Here is a 22,251-nt window from a genome sequence, read left to right on the forward strand (position 1 = left end):
AAAGAAGATACTATCCACATTTTTGCCTCACATACAAGTTTTAGATCATTTTTCTCAATAGCTCCTTGAGATTTGGGAGAGCATCTTTCATGTTGTATGCCTCATCCTCTCCCCAGCGCCGCGCCATCTTGGGCACGGAGCATGTGCTCGATCGTGCTTATTGAATGATGCATTTGAATCACCGAGAGGGAGATTCTCCAGTTCCCCAACCGACTGACTTCATCATGCTCATCCCTAGTGTTTATTACCCATTCTTGTTCATAGCTTTATGATTTTCTTTTCTAAAAATGCTTAATGTAATAAGAATATTCTTATTTCTTCATTATCAGGTCAGCCCAAGCCAGAGGTAACTTGGTATAAGAATGGTCGAGCCATTGATGAGTGTGGCATTGTTTCCAGTTACGAACTCTTCCAGAATCAGTATATTCATGTGTTACATCTCTCCTGGTAAGTAAATGTGCCTCTGTGGACCGTTTGCAAAGGTCCCTGCCTTCTGTCATGGGCTGGTTGCTATCAGGTAAGGCCAAAAGATTGGCTCCTGTTTGCTTTTTGCATCCTAATGTGAGATGTTATGAGCAGGCGTCAGCCAAGCCATCCAGCTGAGCTCTGCCTGGTAACTGTACACACTCCTCTAACGTGCTGCCGTTGATAGAATTACAGCTTTATCCAGAATTGTATTCAAGGTGTCCAGCCATTTTCATTCATTATATGAGCTTTTCATTTAATCTTGTTCTCTCTGGCAAGTCAAGAAATGCAGCTGGGCTTTGGCACCGTCACCCAACCTTTCTTGCGTAACACCGGAAGGAAGGGGGAGTGGCTGACCATGATCCCACAGCACACTGGTGACGGCGGAAGGCTGGAAACCATGCCTTCTGGCTTTATTTTAGGAAGTAGTATGGTCCAGTACAGTGGTTTCTATTCTTTTTCATTTCCCCAAGAACTATTTGTTCGGATAAAATCAGGGAACTCCATATGTGAAGTAGAGAAAATGAGAACAGCTTTGCTTGAAACTGGGAGGAGAGTCTGTGCTCTCGGTCCCCAGTGCTACTGAACTGGTCACGATGTTCCTTATGGGGACTCTGAGGAGCCCGAGGTCTGAAGAGCGTGGTATGAAAATGATTGGTAGGCATGTGCATGTGCTGATAGCCTTGGGTCTGAGAATAACAAAGTAAGACTTGGGTTTGAATTCTGGCTCTACTGTTTTCTGGCTGTGTGACCGTAGCCAGCTAGTGAACCTCTCCAAAATTGAATTTCTTTGTCTGCAAAATAAAAGGATTGCTGAGAGAATTAAATGACTTTATGCTGATAAAGTTCTTGCCATATAGTAATTTTTCAATAAACACTAGCTTTCTTATCCTCCTCTCCACTCTTTTGTATCAAAGTATGATCAGAGATCATTTTATCATGGTTGAAATGCTTGACCCAACTGGCTTACAGAGGATCTAACCTGATGTTCAAGACATTTGTTCGTTCATCTACTATTTAGTCCTTTTTAAAAATAGATAGATAGATAGATAGATAGATAGATAGATAGATAGATTTATTTATTTATTTATTTATTTATTTATTTATGAGAGAGAGTGCGAGTGAGTGCAGGGAAGGGCAGAGGGGAGGAAGAGGCAGAGAATCTCAAGCAGACTCCACACTGAGCGTGGAGTCTGACATGGAGCTTGATCTCATGACCCTGAGATCATGACCTGAGTCAAAACCAAGAGTCAGATGCTTAACCAATTGAGCCACCCAGGCACCGGCATCTACTCTTTAATTCTTTTTTTTTTTTTTTTAAAGATTTTATTTATTTATTCGACAGAGATAGAGACAGCCAGCGAGAGAGGGAACACAAGCAGGGGGAGTGGGAGAGGAAGAAGCAGGCTCCTAGCGGAGGAGCCTGATGTGGGGCTCGATCCCATAACACCGGGATCACGCCCTGGGCCGAAGGCAGACGCTTAACCCCTTTGCCACCCAGGCACCCCTACTCTTTAATTCTTTAAACAATATTCATCAAGCAACTGTTATATGGCAGGCATGTAGTGTAAGGCAAGGGCTAGAAATGAACGACATAAATGTTGTCTCTGCCCTCATGAAGCCTCAAGTCCGGCACAGGAGACAAGTGGTGAACAAATCACATTCCATTTTCCCCTCGCTCTGCAGTATACTAGGAGCCAGCCCCGCTGCCACTTGCTGCCCCTCATCCGTGCAGATTTTCCTGCCTCTTCAGTCCAGTTTTGCCAAGGCCTTCCCCTCCCTCCTCTTCATCCTGTTCAACTCAGAATCCATCTCTATGGTTCACAGTAATTCTAGTTACCACGGCTCTGTCCAGCCTCAGACATTCTTTTCTCATTTGCACAGGCCCCCCACTTTGGTGCTTATCTATTGCTGCAGATTGACAGATAGTTCAGTAGACCATGGGCTTCCTAGGGGCAGGAAGATTCTCTGTCTCACACTAACGCCTCCCCTAGGGCCTAGTATAGTGCCACATAAATATTTACTAAGAGGGTGGGTGGGTGGATGGTTTTATATGTACCATAAAGATATATGATGTTAATTTAGATCAGCGTTGGCAAATTTTTCTATAAAGGGCCAGATAGTAAATATTTTAGGCTTTGAAGGCCAAATGGTCTCTGTCACAACTACTTAACTCCACCATTGTAGTATAAAAGCAGCTAGACTATATATACATATATTTAAGCATGGTTCTGTTCCAATAAAACTTTATTTACAGAAACAGGTAGGGGGCCATATTTGGCCGGTGTGCTATAGTTTGTCAATCCCTGGTCTAGATGGTAAGATCCTTGAGTATCTACATACTGTACTTCTTTGTATGTTTTCCACTCTTGCCTTTGTTCCTCTGACCCCTCAATCCACAGTTCTTGATTAATTTTAGTCTCACACTAAGCTAAAATATTATACTCACTTTTGTAGCCAGAAGAGAGACTTCATGGGTGTTCTTTTACTGATGGAATGCCATTTAAAAATTGAGATTTGTTATTTATGTTATTTGCTGTTTATATAGGACCAGAAGTGTAGGCAAAACCAGTGTTTGTGGGGTAAGGGAGCTAAGGGATGGAAGAATGAGAAGGCCATGATGAAGCCCAGGGGCAGGTGGGCAGGTTAAAATGGGAAGAGAAATTTAGGAAGAGAACTTGAGCTGGGACGGGGCACGCAGTCCTCATTCTTGTCCCAGAAGTCCAGCAGGGCACCGGTTTATGGTAACAACTAAAGACTTGAGATGACAGAATGTACTCTTTTCAAACTCCATTTGGCATTTTGAAAAGTAACCCACTTACTGGGAAAATCATTCAGTCATGACACAAGGAGTATTGGTGGGGCAAAGCGATAACAGACATGGTTGTGTTTTTCTGCTGAGTAGTCAGTGTGCTGGGTACTAACAATCTTTTGAAAGTTCCAACTTTTTACTGTAAAGTTCTGAACCATAGCTGCCCATGAGCATCCTCCAGGGAACTTTTAAAAACCCCTAATGCTTGGCCTTGACCTTGACTAATTCAATCTGGACCCCAAGTGATTCCAATGTAATTGCCCAAGGTGAAAAATTCTTATCTATCCATCTGTCATCTATCTATCATCTATCTATCTATCTATCTATCTATCTATCTATCTATCTAATCTATCATCTATCTATCATCTATCTATCTAATCCCTACACCCTACGTGGGGCTTGAACTCACAACCCCGAGATCAAGAGTTGCATGCTCTTCCGACTGAACCAGCCAGGTGCCTCCAAGATGAAAAATTCTTTACATCCTAAAACAGTCACCTGCCAAGTAGTTTGACTCTACCTTTGTGTTAAATGCTGGTTAGGCAAATGAATGGTCTTTTGTGCCAAAGCCTTTCAAAGATCAAAAGCTGGTTGTTTGTTATAATATTAGTCTCAAATTTCCTTGCCATCATCAGGTCACCATAAACCACCAGATTAACTTATAGTTCCCCCAAAGGAAAGTACTTTTGTTTTTAATCTCCCTGAGTTTAGTCTTTGGGTCATTACATCTTCACTCTCAGATGTTCAAAAGCTCCCGTTCCTGTGTTTCCCAAGGGTTTTTTTTTTTCTGGTTTGATAGACCTAATCTGCTGTTCCGCTCTGCGGTCAAGAGCTTATTAGTTGACCTTCTGATCTTCCCTCTTTCCTTATCTGGCACGGTCCTTCTCCATCCTCCCTGGGCCCTCCTCCTCATGCCCCTCTAATCTTGTCACACCATGTACTTTGGACAAGTGAGACGGCTCGGAGGAGATTGATCAGTGCTGTTGGGACCTTTGCATACCACAGGTCAAGTGTGCTTGGCAGGCAGAGGAGTGGGAAGCCGGGAGAGCATTCCAAGGGCGAGCAACATCAATAACAACATGGTTTGCCCTGTAGCATGAAAACATTTTTTTTTTTTTTCAGAAGATGTGGGGGGTTGGGAGGAGGGGAGGAAAATGCAACTAGATGTTTTCTACCTCATAGAAAGCAAGTTGCAAAGAGCGCGTACACGAACGAGGAATTGTGGTCTCTTCTGAACACGATGTAAAGAAAGACAGCTGAAGAAGAGATAAAAATCTGTCCAGGAGCCTACACCTAGAGAGAGACACTCCTCTTCTCAGCAAGGAGGCCTCTTAGTGGGCATGATTGTGTCCTGCCGTGCTGAGCACTGATTATAAGAGAGGCAGGAGGGAGGGGAAGGCGGGGTGGGTGGACTGGACCCCTGAAAGCCTAGATCAGAGGGAGGGGTGAGGCTGCGCCTCCTTCCCCTCCTCAGCTCAGCCCTGGCCCTACAGAGGACCTGGGGGGGGGGGGGGACCCTGGCCAGGAGGCCTGCACAGTCACCACGAGCCAGTCTGCTCATGATCTGTACAGGTTGAATAGTGTCCCCCAGACCAAATTCATGTTCACCTGGAACGTCAGGATGTGACCTTATTTGGAAATAAGATGTTTTCAGCTGTAATTATTTAAATGAAGGTGAGATTGTGATGGATTAATGTGGGTTTTAATTCAATAACTGGTGTTTTTGGGGCGCCTGGGTGGCACAGCGGTTAAGCGTCTGCCTTCGGCTCAGGGCGTGATCCCGGCGTTGTGGGATCGAGCCCCACATCAGGCTCCTCCGCTATGAGCCTGCTTCTTCCTCTCCCACTCCCCCTGCTTGTGTTCCCTCTCTCGCTGGCTGTCTCTATCTCTGTCAAATAAATAAATAAATAAAATCTAAAAAAAAAAATAACTGGTGTTTTTATAAAAAGGAGAAAACAGACACAGAGGGGACATAGCCATGTGAAGACAGGCAGAGACCACAGGGATTCAGCTACAAGCCAGGAAATGCTCAGGACTGCCCCCCCCCCCCCCCCTGCACTGGAAGCTAGGAAGGGGCAAGGGAAGATTCTTCCCTAGAGCCTTGAGAGGGAGCTCTGCCTTGCCAACACCTTGATTTGGGACTTCTAGGCTCCAGAACTGTGAAAGAATAAATTTTTGTTGTTTTCTTGCTACCCTCTTTGTAGTTGTGTGTCATGGAAGCTCTAGGAAACTAATACGCGGTGTATCTGAACATTCTAGAAAAAAAAAAGTGCTGCCATTTGCCTACCTTGCCTTAACCAACTTATCTGATAATGTAGTGCTGGTTCCCCAAATATCAGCTGGGTTCATCTGGGCTACCTGGGAGGCATCTTTGGGTCAAAGAGCAAGGAACACTTTCCTGATTATGCCTCAGACTGCATATTGATTACTCAAGATTTTGAAGGAAAAATCAATATGAAGGTTTCCTTGGTCATTGGTGTTTTTGCTCCCAGGGGCCATTTGGCCATGTCTAGAGATATTTTTGATTGTCACAGCTGGAAAGGGTTGCTCCTGGCATCCAGTGAGGAGAGGCTAAGGGTGCTGCTAGACATTGGACATTGCCTGGGGCAACCCCCCACAACACAGAACTACCCAGTCTACAATGTCAATAGTGTTGAGGCTGAGAAGCTATGTGATAACCCACCACAAAACGGAGTGCCTTGAAACAGCAGTGGCTTATTATTTCTCATGGTTCAGTGGGTGGGCTGTGGTTCCTCTGCTGGCTTGGCCTGGCTCACTCAGTGGTCCCTCTGGCCACTTGAGTCGGTGGGAGGACTGGTTGGGCTAGAAGGTCCAAGATGGCTTCACTCACAGGTCTGGCCGTTGACCCTGGCTGTCGGCTGAGCCACCTTAGCTCTCCTCCACCTGGGCTCCTATCCTCCAGTAGGCTAGAACCTCTTGAGCCCCACTGTAACGCCAATCCCAATACATCGCCCGGGTCAGAGCAAGACACTGGACCAGATTTCAGCAGCACGAAAGTAGATGCCACCCCTTTCAGAGTGGAGTGGTGACGCACACTGCAAGAGGGCGTGTGTAAGTGGGTGGGAGGAATTCATGGCAAACTGTGTCATCGAATACCTTCTCTATCCGTCGAACACCTACCTAATTTACCTTTCTAAATCACCTACTTGCGAGCCTCTTTATCCCACCTGAAAACAACTTTCTAAGGCTCCTTTTTGCCTATAGAATAATTGCTTTCATTCTTAATCCATTCATTCATTCTGCAGGCATCAAGTGCACTTTGCAGGTTCTCATCACAGCCCGAGATGGGAGGATGCAGAGTGGTAAGAAAATGTCTTGCCCCTGTCTTCTGTGATCGCACAGTCCAGCGGAGGAAGCGGACCCATAAGAAGACAATTAGCAGAATGAGTTGGGGTTTTTCTTCCTGATACCGACCAGTTCTGACACCAGCCGACTGTTCTACATTTCCATTCAGTTCTGATACCAAATATTCATAGGGAGTGTCAGACTCCGTAGGTTTAAGTTTGCCACCCCCCACCCCCCGTCTCCACTTCAGACACCAGATTACCCACATTTCTGACTGGCAGCAAAGTCAGGGGTTCCCATAATCTCCTCTCCCTCCTTCAGGTTCCATAATTTGCTGAACCACTCAGGACTCAGAGAAAACACTTGACTTACGTTTATTGTTTTGTTATAAAGGGTACAGTTCAGGAACAGCCAGATAGAATCGGTACATAGGGCAAGGGGTGGGGTCAGGGCTGCAGCACTTGGTGACCTCTCCAGGTACGCCACTCTCCAGAACCTTGATCATTCCCCAACCTGGACCCTTTCTGAGCCCAGTCCTTTAGGGGTTTCTATGGAACTTCCATTATGGAGGCATGACTGATGGACTCATTGGCCCTTGGTGATTAACACAGTCTCCAGCTCCTCTCCCTCCCTGGAGGTCTGGGGGTGGGGCTGGAGGTGTCAACCCTGTAATCACGCCTTAGTCTTTCTGGGACCAGGCCCCCTCCTGAAGCTACCTAGGGGTTCCCCGCCACCAGTCATCTCATTACCATGCAAAGGACATCGCTCCAGGCATTCTAAGGGTTTTGGGAGCCATGTGCCAGGAACCTGGACAAAGACTGAGTACTCTTTTTTTATACCACACCAAGCATATGCTAAGATGGAGGTGAAGAGAAAGCCTCCTGGAAGACCAGAGTAAGGGCAGTTAAGTCAGACTCTGCCGGGTGGGGGTAGGTGAGGGGTCAATGCGGATGCACCAGGAAATTTTCTTAGAGGTGCCCCCAGCATGAAGCCCTGAAGGGCCTGGAGAAGGTTGGGAGGGAGGGGAGGACCACGCATCCCTTGGGATGAGAAAAGCGTGAGCAAAGGCACGAGGGCACCGCCTCCTGTGGTGACTGGGGTCTGTTCAGTCTCCGGCAGGGGTACGGGCAGGGCCCGGCGGTTGAGCAGCCTGCAGGGAGAACAGCCAGGAGGGCAGGCTGGGGCTGGACCCAGAACCCGTGTGTCCTAGCTAAGGGCTTTGCACCCTTATCCTGAAAACGATGTCCAGACTAGGAAGGAGTTTGGGGCTGCAGAGGGTTATGGGAACATTTGCATTTTTTAAAAAACCTCCCTTTGACTGGGACGCCTGGGCTCAGTCGTTTAAGTGTCTGACTCTTGATTTCGGCTCAGGTCATGATCTCAGGGTTGTGACATCGAGCCTCGCTTCGGCTCTTTGTTGAAAGCTCAGCTCCTAGGGGCAGGGGCTGGGATTTCTGTTATTTCGTATCTCCACAGCCTCATGTGTTTGTAAATGATGACAAAATTCTCCAGATCCTTCCTCAGAGTCCACACTTTTGCTGTTGTCATGCTCTGCCACTTATTAGCTGTGTGGCCTTGAGCGAGTCAATTAACTTCTCTGTGCTTTGGTGTCTTCATAAAATGATTTTTTTGTGATGATTTCAATGAGATTATTTATGCAAAATGGTCAGCAACATGTGCATTAAACATGCAACAAGTTTTAGTTAGTAACTAATCTGATTTTACTGCCCACTCCCTGAAAGCTATGTAGTCCCGGAATTACTCTGTCTGTACCCTCGCTTACAGTAGTTGTATTTAGAGCCAGGGTAATTTTATATGAATAGCTTGGAAAAGCGTTAGAATCAGTGGAGCATTTTCAAAGACAAGAAAGGAGTGGACATTTAACAGGTGAGCTGGAACCCAGACCCAGGCTGAAGCTGTTTTTCTCATCCACTTGATGAGACCCTGAAACCGTGTTTTTAGGTGGCGGAATCTGTGATGTTAGTGATGTCTTCAACGATTTAGTTATTCCTCACATCTAGGTGGACAGACAGATGCCAGGAGCTTTGAGACACTGTGTTATATTCTCAAAGCCATTCCGGCTTGTAGCAAAGAGTTGCTTATAAGTTCTTGTCTGAGTGGAAGACTTCGGTTTCTGGAGGCCTGTTTGTGGCCATGATCACACAGGGAAACCCAAACTCCTTGCCAAACATCTAAAAACATGAGTTGTTGGTCAAGAGTGAGTCTGGGCAAATGAGTATTGGGGAATCAGTTTGAAACATCTCTATTCCTGCAAGAAACACTTCAAGGCACATGTCCTGCTAACAGTAGAATTGTCACCATCAACTTTATTTACTAAGGACAGGAGATTTTTTCCACCATATAGAGCAAGGATCTGAAGCCAGATTGGATTGATTGATTATTTTATTTTTTTAAAGATTTTATTTATCTGAGAGAGAGAGAGAGAGAATGGGGGGGGGGGAGAGGGAGAAGCAGGCTTCCCACTGAGCAGGGAGCCTGACCCGGGGCTCAATTCTAGGACCCCAGGATCATGACCAGAGCCAAAGGCAGACACTTAATCAGCTGAGCCACCCAGGTGCCCCTGGGTTGTCTGGATTTAAATCCCAAATCTTATACACTGTATCATCTTCAGCATGTTACTTAGCCTCTCTGAGACTCAGTTTTCTCATCTGCAAAATGGGGATAATGATAGTACTGCTTTATGGGATTGGTATGGGGATTAAATCAAGACATGCAACGAATTTAGGATACTCTGTAAGTAATAGTTATTTTATACGATTTGAACATGTCCCCACACTGAACTACAATTTTGGGACTGATTAAAAATAAGGCAACTTGGAGGTAGGAAAGGTAGCGTAGCTTGGCAGCATTTTCCCTCTGCTATTTCCCTCTTAGAGGATAAGATATAATTAATGTGTTTCATCAAGGAACCATTGGGTAGAAATAAAGATGACTGAAATGTTGCTATGTCTTGACTAAGACAGGAAAGGCATTTCATCTGAGGTTGGAAAGCATTTTGTGGACTTCGTGTTCCCGTGAGCTTAAGTAGGTGTAATAAGTCTTAAGGATGACTGGTAGAACTTTCAGTACCCCGAAGGCCTCTGTGTTCCCAGCACGGAGCCCAGAAGGGCATTCCTCCTGAATGAACTCAGTGTTGTGGTCATTCCTCAGACCATGCCTGGAGCATTTCTTGAATGAGTCCTGAGGGTTTGACGAGAAACTCCCATTTGGTCCCCAGGGTGATGGGTCTGTGCTGAGAATCCACGGCCTGTCCTCACATTCTGGCGTTGACTTTGGTTACTTAAGTGGGTCAGAGGAGTGAATGGTTATGGAAGCCATGCAATGGGACACTCATCTTTTCCTGGGGGCTGGACCAGGGCGGTTGTGCTCATTATGGTGCTGGGTCTTAGAGCACATCAATGCTAGTTTGGGAGTGACATTGATCCAGGAGCCCCTCCTAAGACGTTGGGACAGAAAAAGGTGCGGTAATCCCTGGAAATTGGACGCGTGCTAAATGTCTTTGTAAATGCCACTCCATCAACACCTTCAGAGGACTTAGAGTAGACCAGTAACATTGCGGAAGTTTTGGGCCAGCTGGGGTTCAGTCTTAATTTGTAATCACAGAATCTTGGTCCAGCACTCCTGATGATTGACAAGGTGGGGAGTCTCACTGCTGTAGAAATCACAGCATCAGTATGAGCAATCATTTGACTCCTGTTTTAAAGGTAAACATCATAAAGAAGGTATTTGACAAGGGCATACAGCTACTTGGGGGAAGAGCTGGAACCAATCAGGCCTTGTGAGTCCCAGAATGGGCTTTGCTCTAACTCTGAAGGGAGGGGCACAGGGCAGGGGGTTGGGGGGGGGCAGGAATAAGAACAAAATTTGGTTTGGGAACATGTGTGCTTGTCCTGGCCAGCACAGCCTTACTTTCTCCCTCTTATGCACTCAGCCAAGGGCCTCCCATGAAATTTACCTCCATCTTTGCCCCATCATGCCTGGGAGCTTCTCGTATCTCTGACTCTACCCCCTCCTCTCCTCCTTTTAGTTCTTTGTGAGCCTTGGACCCTGAGCCTCCTCTCTGCCTGCCCCAGACTCCATCACTTCTGACTGCTGGATTGCCCTCTCCCTTCTTCTGAGTCCTACAACCTTGGGCCAGTCCCAGCACCTCAACCCCTCAGTTTCTAAGACATCAGCCCAGGCCTCACAGCCCGAGTCCTACTCATATAGGTGAGGAAGGCCAGCTCTCTGGATCCTCCCAGTATCCCCTCTACACCACATCTGAGCCCCAGATGACCCCAAGAATGAGCTGGACCTATGAGAGGGGTTTGTACCTGGCATGGTCCTCCTGACCCCCCTGCATTAGTCAGCTCAAAAATACCACACACTGGGGGGCTTAACCAACAGAAATTAATTTCTCACAGTTCTAGAGGCTGGAGTCTGAGATAAAGGTAGGAGCATGATGGGGTTCTGGTGAGAACCCTCTTCCGGGCTTGCTTACAATGACCTTCTTGCTGTGTTCTCATATGGTGAACAAGCTTTCTGCTGTCTCTTCTCATCGGGGCACTAATCCCATCATGCAGGTCCTACCCTCATGACCTCACCTAACCCTAATTACCTCTCAAAGGCAGCATCTGCAAATACCGCACATTGGGGGTTAGCACTTCAATATAGAAATTTTAGGGAAACACAGTTTAGTCCATAAGACTGCCTGAAATGTGGAAGTTGTCCCAGTCATGTACAGGGACAGGCCTGGAGCAGGCCAGTGGGTGTGTGGAGGGGCCCACTGGTTAAGAATCAAGGATTTGCCCCACACTGTGAGGCCACACGTGGGTATTTCTGAGAGCTGGCTCGGGAGTCTCATTGCCTAGGGTTAAGCCTTGGCCCCACCTCTTAATTGGGCCTGTTGCTTATCTTCTATCTGCCTCAGTTTCTAGATGTGTAGAGTGGGAATAATAATAGTTATCTACCTTGCTGGGTAGATTGGGTAAAGATTAAATGAGATAATACACATTAGGTTTTTAGAACAGTGCCCGGCACTTAGCCAATGTTTCGTAAATGTTAACTCTTTTTACCCTGAGTTCTTCTGTATTTTGTTAGACATAGTCCTTCTTGGTCGTAAGAATTTGAAAGTGGAATCAGGCTGCCTGCCCATTTCACAGAAGATGGGATCAAACATCTCTGAATTCTTGAATGAGAATCTTAGTGCAGATTTTCAGAGCCGATGTTAAGAAGCCAGGCTCAGGCTAAAGACATGGACTCTACTTGGGTGGTCAGGACACGTGCAAGACTGGATGTGAAGCTTGGGGCAATTCTTTTTTTTTTTTTAGATTTATTTTTTTGAGAGAGAGAGAATGCAAGAGAGAGAGCATGCATGAGAGAGAGCGCAAGCAGGGGCAGGGGCAGAGGGAGAGGGAGAAGCATACTGCCCACTGAGCAGGGAGCTTGATGTGGGACTCGATCCCAAGACTCTGGAATCATGACCTGAGCTGAAGGCAGATGCTTAACTGACTGAGCCACCCAGGTGCCCCTAGTCTAGGCCTTAATGCTTTAACTCAGTTCTAAGCCATTTCAGAACTCAAAGACATTAATGAGGTCTAGTAGCTTATTCCCACAGGGCCTTTGCACTTGCTCTTCCTTCTACCCTAGATGGTCTCTCCTCACGTAGCCCCATGGCTAGTTCTCATGTCTGCTCCAACTCACCTGATCACTAAGACCTTCTCTGACCAGAGACCCATAGCACCGCCTGACCCCAGCATGTCCTACCTTTCCTATCTTGCTTTATTTTTCACATAGCACATGACATAATGTGTGTGTGTGTATACATATATTTAACAGCTTTGTGTAGGCGTAGTTGACACACAACGAACTACACATTTGAAGTGTTCAGTTTTGTAAGCTTCGGTGCATGCACACACCCATGAAGCCATCACCACCATCAAGATGAACGTATCTATCACCCGCAAACGATTTCTCAGTGCCCTTTTGCAGTCCAGCCCTCGTGCCCCTCTCTCCCACCCATCCTTACACAGCAACCCATCTGCCTTCTATCCCTGGAGACGAGTTTGCCTTTTCTAGAATTTTATATAAATGAGATCATAGAGCATGTTCTCTTTTGTATCTGGCTTCTTTCACTGCCCATAATTATCTTCAGAATCACCTGTGTCCTTTCGTGTGTCGGTGGTTCCTTCCTTTTATCATTCAACAGTGTTCCAGTGTTTCATTGTTTGGATCTACTGGAATTTGTAATTCCATTCACCTGGGGATGGACACTTGGATTGTTTCCAGTTATGATGCTGATTTATTTGTTTTTGTGTTTATTGTGAGTATCCCCCAACTGGAATGTAAATTCCATGGGAGCAGAAGCATGTCCAGTGTTCCCTGCTGTGCCTCCAGGGCCTGCTCAGTACTGACTATCATCAGACATTCAGTAAAGATTTATGGGATAAATTACATAATGCATTCAATGCTTTTGTTACATTCTCTGTAGTTTTCTCAAAGAGAGGGGAAATACTGATGGGGTTCAGGCACACTTCCTTAAAATATGGGACCTTGGCATATTAAATAACTTAAACTGAAGGAATTATTAAAAATGGCAGAAGGAGGAAGGTGTGAGCCCCCCACCCCCTGCCCATCCTGCTTCCCTGAAACAGGTCGTAAAACTCCTATGTGAAAGGTACATTTCCTGTGCCAGGGGGAGGGAAGCCATTTTTATCACCAGAGACAGGGAATTTGGGACCAGGAAATCTGTACAAACAAACAACCTTATCAAACTCAGTCTTACCTTCCTAGTTACTTCGTCACCATTTGCTACCTCTAGCCCAAACCCCTTTGTCTTATCAATTCTTCACAAACTTATTGTTTCTTTGTCTAAAAAGTATAAAAGCTTTCTGCTCTCATCACTTCTTCGGGTCTTCATTCTGTTGTGAAGGCTCCCTTGTACATGTAAAAATTCAGTAAAATGTGTATGCTTTTCTCCTGCTAATCTGTTCTTGTCAGTTTACTTTGAAGACACATCCAGGGATCCTGACAGGGTGGAGGAAACTTTTTCCTCCCCTGCAGAACCATTCCAAGGTTCCTCCCCATGAATGTGGGGACCTGATTTGAATTACTGTGGCTTCTTGGTGATCAGCTGACTATTACTTTAGAGATTATGCAGCCTAAGGGGATTGTGAAGACAGGAAGTAATTATAAAAGGCGTCCCCCTGCAGGAGCTATAGGAGCAGGCCACTATGTCAGTAGCCCCTGGGGCCATTTGAGCTCCAGGGAATCTGAGCTTCTGGTCATTATGTGGCTGCCCCTTCTCTGTCCTTGTCATTTCCCATTCGCTGGATTGCCACACCAGCAGGGTAGGGATTCTTCCTCCTCACCAGCCTACACCAGCTTTCCTACAACCTGGGGCTGCTGCTCCCAGGTGCTTGCTTTCCTATCAGCTGCCAGGGGCTGCACCTGCTCACCTACAGGGTCCCAGGAGATGGTAGTGAGGCAGAGGTGCAGTGAGATGGCCCAGAAGAATGACAGAGAAGGACATAGCAAAGACCAAGGCTCTGGCAGAGCAGCAGACAAAGAGAAGCAATCAAATTGTGACGGTTTCTTCTCTGACCGCAGGCCTCCCAGGCTGCCATTGAGAGAGAAGTTCTCGGGTCTGGTTTTGTGCACTCCCCCTGCCTGGGTGCAGTGGTTGGTTTTCTAGAAAAGCAAAACTAGCTCCAACACCCACAGAGCTGCATGTGGGGGCAGGTTTCAGGCATTTACTGGGAACTCAGCTCAAGTGGAGCAGTGAATCAAGTGACAGCTGATATTTTCTGAGAATTTAATAAAGGGACTTCCACTCTTTAGAACCATTGGCGTCCTAGAGCTGGAAACGACTCTAAGACCTTGCCCCTCAAAGTTGATTTCAGAGCAGCAACAGCAGTCACAGCCCCTGGAGCTTGTTAGGATACCCGAGTCCCAGCCCCCTCCCCTGGCAGTCGGATTCTGCATTTTAACAAGGTCCCAGGGGATTCCTGTGCACGGTGACACAAGGGAGGCCAGGCCTAAGGATTATCCCGCTCCCGGCTCTCTGTTACACATGAAGAACTCTTTAAAAAATACTGACACTCAGGTCCAGTGCCTAAGAAAGGCTGATTTAATTGGTCAAACCCAATTGATTTTTACTTTATAGATCACCCAAGGCCCAGAGAGATCATGGGACTCATCCAAGTTCTTAACAACTGGTTAGGAACAAAGCCAGGATCAGAAGCCAAAAATTCTGTCTCCCAGCACCCACGGGTCCTGTTACATTACTGCACTTCCCTCTACCAGAGCTGTCGTCCAAAACAGAATCTATTAATGTGTGTGCTAGAGTATATCTTACAGAGAAGTGATCATGAGGATTGCCTTCAAAAATAAGGATTAATGGAGGGCCTCCTGTATGCCGGAGCCATTCAAGACCCTGGCGACCCAGTAGGGAGCACAGTGAAGTCCTGATCTCAGGGACATTAGTCACACCAGCAAAACCAGTAGTGTCAGGTGACAAAGAGTAAAAGGAGGGCAGGGAAGGGAAGGAGTCTCAGAAAGGAAGGTGTATCTGCTGAGGTGCTGTGAGCACAGGTGGGAAGGGTAAGAGTGGGGTAGTGGTGGGATTATCCTGGGGCAGAATGTTCTCTTCGGAGGCATCAGCAGGGGCAGAAGGAAGCTGGAGGTGGGAGCATGCAAGGTCATGGTGGCTGCAGAGGAGACAGGGCAGAGCGAGGAAGACCCACAAGCAGCAATGCCAGGATCCACACAAGAAAGGAAGTGGCTCAGGGGCGCCTGGGTGGCTCAGTCATTAAGCGTCAGCCTTCGGCTCAGGGCGTGATCCCAGGGTCCTGGGATCAAGCCCCACATCGGGCTCCCTGCTCCACTGGGAGCCTGCTTCTTCCTCTCCCACTCCCCCTGCTTATGTTCCCTCTCTCACTGGCTGTCTCTCTTTCTGTGTCAAATAAATAATAAATAAATAAAAATCTTTAAAAAAAAAAAAAAGAAAGGAAGTGGCCCAATCCAGGGTGGTCCTGGAGCAGGTGGCAAGAAGCCACCAGGTTCTGGATCCATCTGCCAGGAGTTCCTGCTGGATTGGATGCAGAAGGGGATTGAAAAATGGGACTCCGAGGTGTGCCCCATGGATGATTATAGAATGGAATTACAATTTTTTTGAGACAAGAAGCAGGTTTAGATAGGAAATTCCAGTGTTTGATTTGGGGCATGTTTGATGAGTTAGCAGTACTGGTCTTTCAGGATTCTAAGCTAACTTGCTTTTATAAAAGAGCTCTGGGTCCTCCAGTGTCTAGTGTCTAGTGGTCCTGCTCTCAAGAGGCCATATCTTACACAGATGGATTTACAATTTAATGCAGGAGTTTTTCTATTGTCAAAATGTACCTTGGACATTCTGGGCATTATGCTAGCCGGGGTGTAGGGTAGGGACGGTTTCCAACTACTCTTGAGTTTTCTTTTGATAATAGGATTCTGTTGTCTATTAACTAAGCCTGATGCTAGTAATGCTGTAGGTTTTTTTTCCTTTCTGGAGTCAGTTTGCTCATTTCTTATTTAAAGAATATCTCGTCAGCCTGCATTGCTCCTAGGGGCTCAAAACGCTGTCAAAAGCCTAACACTTTTGTGCCAAAAGAGAGCCAAGAAATCACTTCTGATACCTGCCCTGGCAGAGATCCCTCCTCTTCCATCAATTTACCAACTCCCCTACCTCCTTCATGACCATACAAGAGCTAACATCCTTTTAGCTCAGTGCTTCTGAGCTCTGGCTCCCCTTTAGAATCCCCGGGGAAGCTTAGAAAATACCCATGGTGAAGCCATTCAACCTTGAGATGCTGCTTAATTGCTTTTTTTTGGTGGAGCCCTGACCCTGGTATTTCCCCCCCTTTTAAATACTTCATTCTTTAGAGCAGCTTTAGGTCCAGTGCAAAGCTGAGCAGAAAGCAGTTTCCATATCTGCCCTTCCCCCACCCCACGCACAGCCTCCCCCACCGTCAACATCCCCCACCAGAGAAGCAGAGCTGTTACTATCGGTGAGCCGACATGAGCCATCATTATCACCCATAGTCTGTGGTTTACATTAGGATTCGCTGTTGGTGTTGCAGAGCCCATGTTTTTGGATGAATGCGTAATGACATGTATTCACCATTATAGTATCGTATGGAGTAGTTCACTGCCCTAAAAAATCCTCTGGCCCTGGTTCTTTTAGAAAGCACCCCTAGCGATTCTAATGTTCAGCCAGGGCTGAGAACTATCTATTCAGTGTTTCCTGTGTGCAGAGCCCTGCTTTAAGCGCTTCTAGGAGTAACCTCCTATAGTCCTCATGTCATCCTCTGGGGTAGGTACAGTTATTGTACTTTCGTAGCTTGTCCATGTTGCACAGTGAACGGGCAGCGTGTGGACCCGGGCAGTCTTGCTGCTAAGTCTGTCCCTTAACCCCTGTGCCGTCCTGGCTTTGCAGTCTGCCTCTGACTGCTGCTCAGAATTGCACTCGGCTGAAGCAGAAAAGTAGGATTTCCTCTGCAGTTCACTCATGCGCCGTGCTCCTGGGCAGAACTCTGTGCCTTTCAGCCGCCAGCTCCTGTCCTTTAGGGCCCTCTCCCCACCAGCTTATTTCTCTACTGTCCCTTACACATGGCCTGTTCATTCCAGCTCTGCTACGTCTGCCAGGAATGCCCTCCCCACTTCCCTACCAGCCAAAATTTAATCCTTCCCACTATGCTCAGGTTCCACGCTCCTGGCACGTTGTCGGAAGATCCAGGCCACCCTGACCTCTCCCCTCCTAGCACCAGAAATGCTCCCTGCCTCAGTTGTGCCTTTTGGGATTCAAGGACACTAGAGTTTGCAAATTGCATTTGCTCCCTGTGTAACACCTGAAAGCCTGATCTCTCTGCAAAACTGGCAGCTCCCCTGGGGAAGGAGACAAGTCTTATGCCACCAATTTCTCTCCCCTTTCTCAAGTCCCACGCACTGGCTGGGCATCTATTGTGGTAGGTCCAGCAGGACATATGGGAGAATGAGGTGTTCCTGCTCGAGCAGGGACCACAGGCCACGTCAGGTAGGGAGAGCAGGAGCCGTCCATCCTTACCCTGCTACGCCGTGCACGTGTGGTGAGCATCTTACAGCATGGTGGTTTCCACTCCTCCCTAAATGGCTGCTTTGATCTGATTCCCAGAGATTCGCAGTGGAGCCTGAGGTCCAAACTCCTCAGTCCATGATCTGGGCCCTGCCCAACCCGCGGTGGGTGACCGTATCTCCTGATTTACCTGAGTCAGTCTCCGTTTCCCGGGCATGGCCCTGGTTTCTGCCTGTGGTCTCAGTGTAAGTATTAATAGTGTCCCTTTTCATTCTCACAACTGTTCTGTTTAAACGATAAATTATGCAGTGGCCCTATCTTTTAGCCCTGGGCTCCCCCAGAGTCTCACCTTGAGGCTGTTCCTTCTGCCTGGAATGATCAGCCCCCACCCCAACCCCAGGCATATACCAATTTTCCTGCCAAAATCCTACTGTGTATTTCCTAGGCCTGCTTCAGCATTTTTTTAAAAAGATTTCATTTATTTGAGAGACAGAGTGAGTAAGAGAGAGAGAACACAAGCCAGGGGAGGGGCAGAGACACAGACTCCCCGCTGAGCAGGGAGCCCGACGCAGGACTCGATCCCAGGACTCTGTGATCATGACCTGAGCCAAAGGCAGACGCTTAACCAGCTAAGCCATCCAGGCACCCCTGCTTCAGCTTTTAAATACCCAGGAAACCATCTCTCATTATCTTGCACCCCCTGACCCGAATCTCCATAATTAGTCGGACTTTAATAGGGCTTAGCACGTACCGCCCTGTACTGTAGCTGTTGGTATAGATACCTCATTTCTCTTATTGGCTGAGAAGCTCCTAGGAAAGGCCTAGGAATTTACCATCTTTATTGTCTACACAGAGCCTAACACAGTCTTACATGTGGTAGATATTTCTTACAATTTTTTTAACTGTATTACTTAAGACACTCACATCTTCCTGGGGCCTCAGTTCCAACGTCAGTGAACTTAATCATCTCTCTATCCATTAGGGTCTAACCAGGAAGACAAAAACTGTTTTCAAGCATTCAATATGGGGGTGTACAGGTGATTGAGCCAAACAGGGGTCACCCAGAGATGAGCATCAGCAGGAAGCCACCATTCCCTAGGCCGCTCGGGCAAAGGGAGGCAGCAGGACGACTAGTTCCGGGTCACAGGGCAGAATCTGGAACCCTGGTGGGCGTGTCCCACGGGACCCGGAGCTACTGAAGAGGACAGAAGGGATGTCCTCTTAAAATCCCACCTGAGGGTGACTTTTCCCTTCTCCCCACTCTCCAGTCTCCTGCCTCCCTGTGGTCCAATGCAGCAGGAAGCCAGTGGTCCTGGGAGCCGGAGAGTCTGGGCCTTGAGGGTCAGCTCTGGGACACAGAGCAGAACAGGAAAGGGCTCAGGGGGAGGGAGGCAGGTGGGCCCAGGAGCCACACAGCTCCAAGTCCTCTTTCAGTCTTCAGACTTGTGGTTCAATAAATCCGTTGGATAAATGAGTAAATTGATAAAAGTATATGGAAACTCCTCATCAGTTTTGAAATGTATCTAGGGGCTTGTAGAAAATACGATCAAGAAACTGTGTGTGTTTCTAGTATTAGAATTCTCCCATCTCTACAGCAAACATAGCTTTGGGGCGTGAAAAAACCCAAAGCTTTCTTATTCCTTTAGTTATTCTGAACAATTCAATCAATCAAATTGATAGTAACAATTAGGCAAGTAATAAGATACAGACACTTAGTGTAAGAAAATATTTTGACCTTCACCTGGTGCTGTGACAGCAGCAAGGACACAGATGTCATCGTGTAATTATTTATTGAGCCAGGCGCTCTGCCTCCTCCCTGCTGCACGGGTAGGCAAGGCTCAGAAAATCCACACGGTGGGGAGGGAGTTGGGGGGGGGGGCTTTGGAGGCCTCTCCACCCCCCACCCCCGCATTCCTGGCTGTCCCAGTGAAGACACTGCAGACATTTTGTTCCCAGATATTGTTTTCCTCCCCTGGAAAGTGGCACATAGTAAAATAGAACAATACCTGAAGCCCAGAGAGGATTTCATGTCTTACCTCCAGCCAATAGCTTGAGCTTTGTCTCCCACAAACTCTGTCCTCAGGGCGTCTGGTCAGATTGCACGGTTTATTTCAGCAATTTTAATCTTGTTGGGAGAGTTTTCTGGGGAGCAGGGGAATGACCTCCAGGAAACAAAAGAAAGAAGAGAAGCAACCTGAGCTGGGGAAATCCACTTTTCAGTCCGCATGGGAGTAAGTCCTTCTATTTTATTTGTGGAGTGGTGAATGAATAGGTGTATGAAGGAGTGTGTGTGAAAACCCAACACCCCGAGGGGGCAGGAAGGGTGGGGATTGGAATGTAGGGATTTCAAAGACAATCGGGTCTGATCCAGCTGTTGTGCTGGTAGCTAGAGAAAAAAAAAATAATTCCTTGTCTTCTTTTTGCACCTGTTACATTCTAGTCCCCAACCCCCTATTTTCACATTCTTATTTGCCCTGTGCTCTTAGCTCTCACCCACATTTATAATCCTTGTTCCCAAAGCACAAAACCATCCTAAGTTGGAGAGATCCCGAGGAACTTCTAAGGTTAGCACCCCCCTCCAACTCCTGCATCGATGGACCTAGCCTTCTCCTGCCCCAAATTAAATCATCTAGACCCATGTACTGAGCATGAAATCAGAATCTCTAGAGGGTGGGACCCAGACATAGGTCTTCTTTCTCTTTGTAAATCAGGAAATGGAGGCCCAAAGAGATGAAGTCATCTGCCTAAGAGAGCACCTAAATGATCATACCGACCAACATGTCAGGCCTTCGCGCTGCTGCCCATCTCCCAGAGAGCAAGAGCACTCCTCTGTCAACTGTTCGTTGCAAGAGAATTGCTGAGAATTGCTGAGAGCATTTTAAAGCTTCCCTCAGTGAATAGCTTTAATTAGCGGTTTTCAAAGTGTGGTCCATGGACCCCTAGGGTCCCTAATGACCTTTCAGAGGATCCACAAGATCGAATCTATTATCACAAAAATCCTGAAACATTATTTGTCTTTTTCACTGTGTTGACATATGGAGGGATGATAAAAAGCAATGGATGGTAAGACTGTTGGTGGCTTAGCATGAATCTAGCCAGTGGTCCCAAATTATACTAGTTGTCATAGAATCCTTCGCTGCCATACAACCACAGTTAAAAACAAATAAAAAACCAAAACGTGTTACTTGATAATGTTTCTGATGCATCGGTAAAAATTGTTGATTTCATTAAATCTTGACAAAACCCTTTTACTGCCCTGTAAGGAAATGGGAAATATGCCCAGAACATCTCTGCTGGATTTCCTTGAGATGAGAGTCATCTTGAGGGAAAGCACCTATATGATTGTTTAAGTTGCAAGCTGAACTAGCCACTTTTTCCTGGAGTATGATTTTTACTTGAAAGAACAATGGACAAATGATGATTATCCAGCGTTGGATATTTGGAGAACACTGTCATGAAAATAAATAAAGTAGGCCTGCCACTTCAAGGAAAACTAGTTGTATCTGTTGCTAATGATAAAAATCCAAACTTTTTAAAAAGGTACAAACTTCCAGTTATAAAATAAGTAAGTCCTGAGGATGTAGTGTCCAGCATGGTGACTAGATTAATAATGTATTGTGTATTTGAAAGTTGCTAAGAGAGTAGATCTTGAAAGCTCTCATGACAAGAAAAAGAAATTTGTAACTATGTGTGGGAATTGACGTTAACTAGACTTCTTGCAGCGATCATTTCACAACATATATAAATATTGAATCATTATGTCATACACCTGAAACTAATACAATGTTATATGTCAGTTATACCTCAATTTAAAAAAAAAAATCCAAGCTTTCAAGCTATCATTGCAGTCCCTTCTCTGAACTAAGGACTTCCACTTTCTTTCTTTCTTTTTTTTTTTTTTTAAGATTTTATTTATTTATTTGACAGAGAGACACAGTGAGAGAGGGAGCAGAGGCAGGGGGGCGTGGGAAAGGGAAAAGCAGTCTCCCTGCCAAGCAGGGAGCCTGATGCGGGGCTTGATCCCAGGACCCTGGCATCATGACCTGAGCTGAAGACAGACACTTAGTGACTGAGCCACCCAGGTGCCCCAGGACTTCCACTTTCTTCAGATATTTTTTCTGCCTCTTTTGTCTCCTTCTGGGACTCCCTTTATGCGTATGATGTGAGCTTACTGGTAAACACAGGTCTCTGAGATTCGGTCCACTTTTCTTCATTCTTTTTCTTTCTGTTCTGGAGACTGAGTAATCTCAATCAACCATCTTCAAGTTCATGGACTCTTTATTCTGTCTGCTCACCTCTGCTCTTTAGCCCTCTCGGGAATTTTTCATGTCAGTTATTATACTTTTCAACTTCAAAATTTCTATATAGTTCTTATTTACAATTTCTTTGTCTTTATGGAGACATTGTTCTCACATTTTCCTTTAGTTCTTTAGACATTGCTTCTTTGGGTTCTTTGAACATATTTAAAATAGCTAATTTAAGGTCTTTACCTAGCAAGTCCAGAGATGGTTTCTATTGACTGCTTCTCCCCTACCCCCCGACCATGAATGAGCCATGCTTTATTCTTTTTCTGCATGTCTCTAAT

The 22,251-nt window shown here is 46.4% G+C and overlaps 1 protein-coding gene and 1 long non-coding RNA gene across 8 annotated transcripts in view; one reads left to right on the forward strand and one right to left on the reverse strand.

Annotated features, from left to right (window-relative positions):
• Nucleotides 1-22,251, reverse strand: part of LOC113253460 (uncharacterized) — a 58,962-nt gene that overhangs the window by 21,797 nt on the left and 14,914 nt on the right. For all 5 annotated transcript variants that reach the window (XR_007189895.2, XR_008959795.1, XR_008959797.1 and 2 more), the window contains exon 3: nucleotides 19,703-19,828. This is a non-coding gene — a long non-coding RNA (uncharacterized LOC113253460). The remainder of the gene's footprint in view (nucleotides 1-19,702; nucleotides 19,829-22,251) is intronic.
• The window catches only part of ALPK2 (alpha kinase 2), a 124,827-nt gene that overhangs the window by 17,985 nt on the left and 84,591 nt on the right, over nucleotides 1-22,251 (forward strand). For 2 of the 3 annotated variants that reach the window (XM_044383048.3, XM_057313366.1), the window contains one exon: nucleotides 330-447. In XM_044383048.3, the coding sequence (XP_044238983.3) occupies nucleotides 330-447 (118 nt within the window). Of the gene's footprint in view, nucleotides 1-329; nucleotides 448-19,732; nucleotides 19,898-22,251 lie in introns of those variants that run through there. The other variant, XM_044383049.3, reaches the window with a different exon arrangement.

Source organism: Ursus arctos, unplaced genomic scaffold (genome assembly GCF_023065955.2).
Source record: "Ursus arctos isolate Adak ecotype North America unplaced genomic scaffold, UrsArc2.0 scaffold_17, whole genome shotgun sequence".
NCBI lineage: Eukaryota > Metazoa > Chordata > Mammalia > Carnivora > Ursidae > Ursus > Ursus arctos.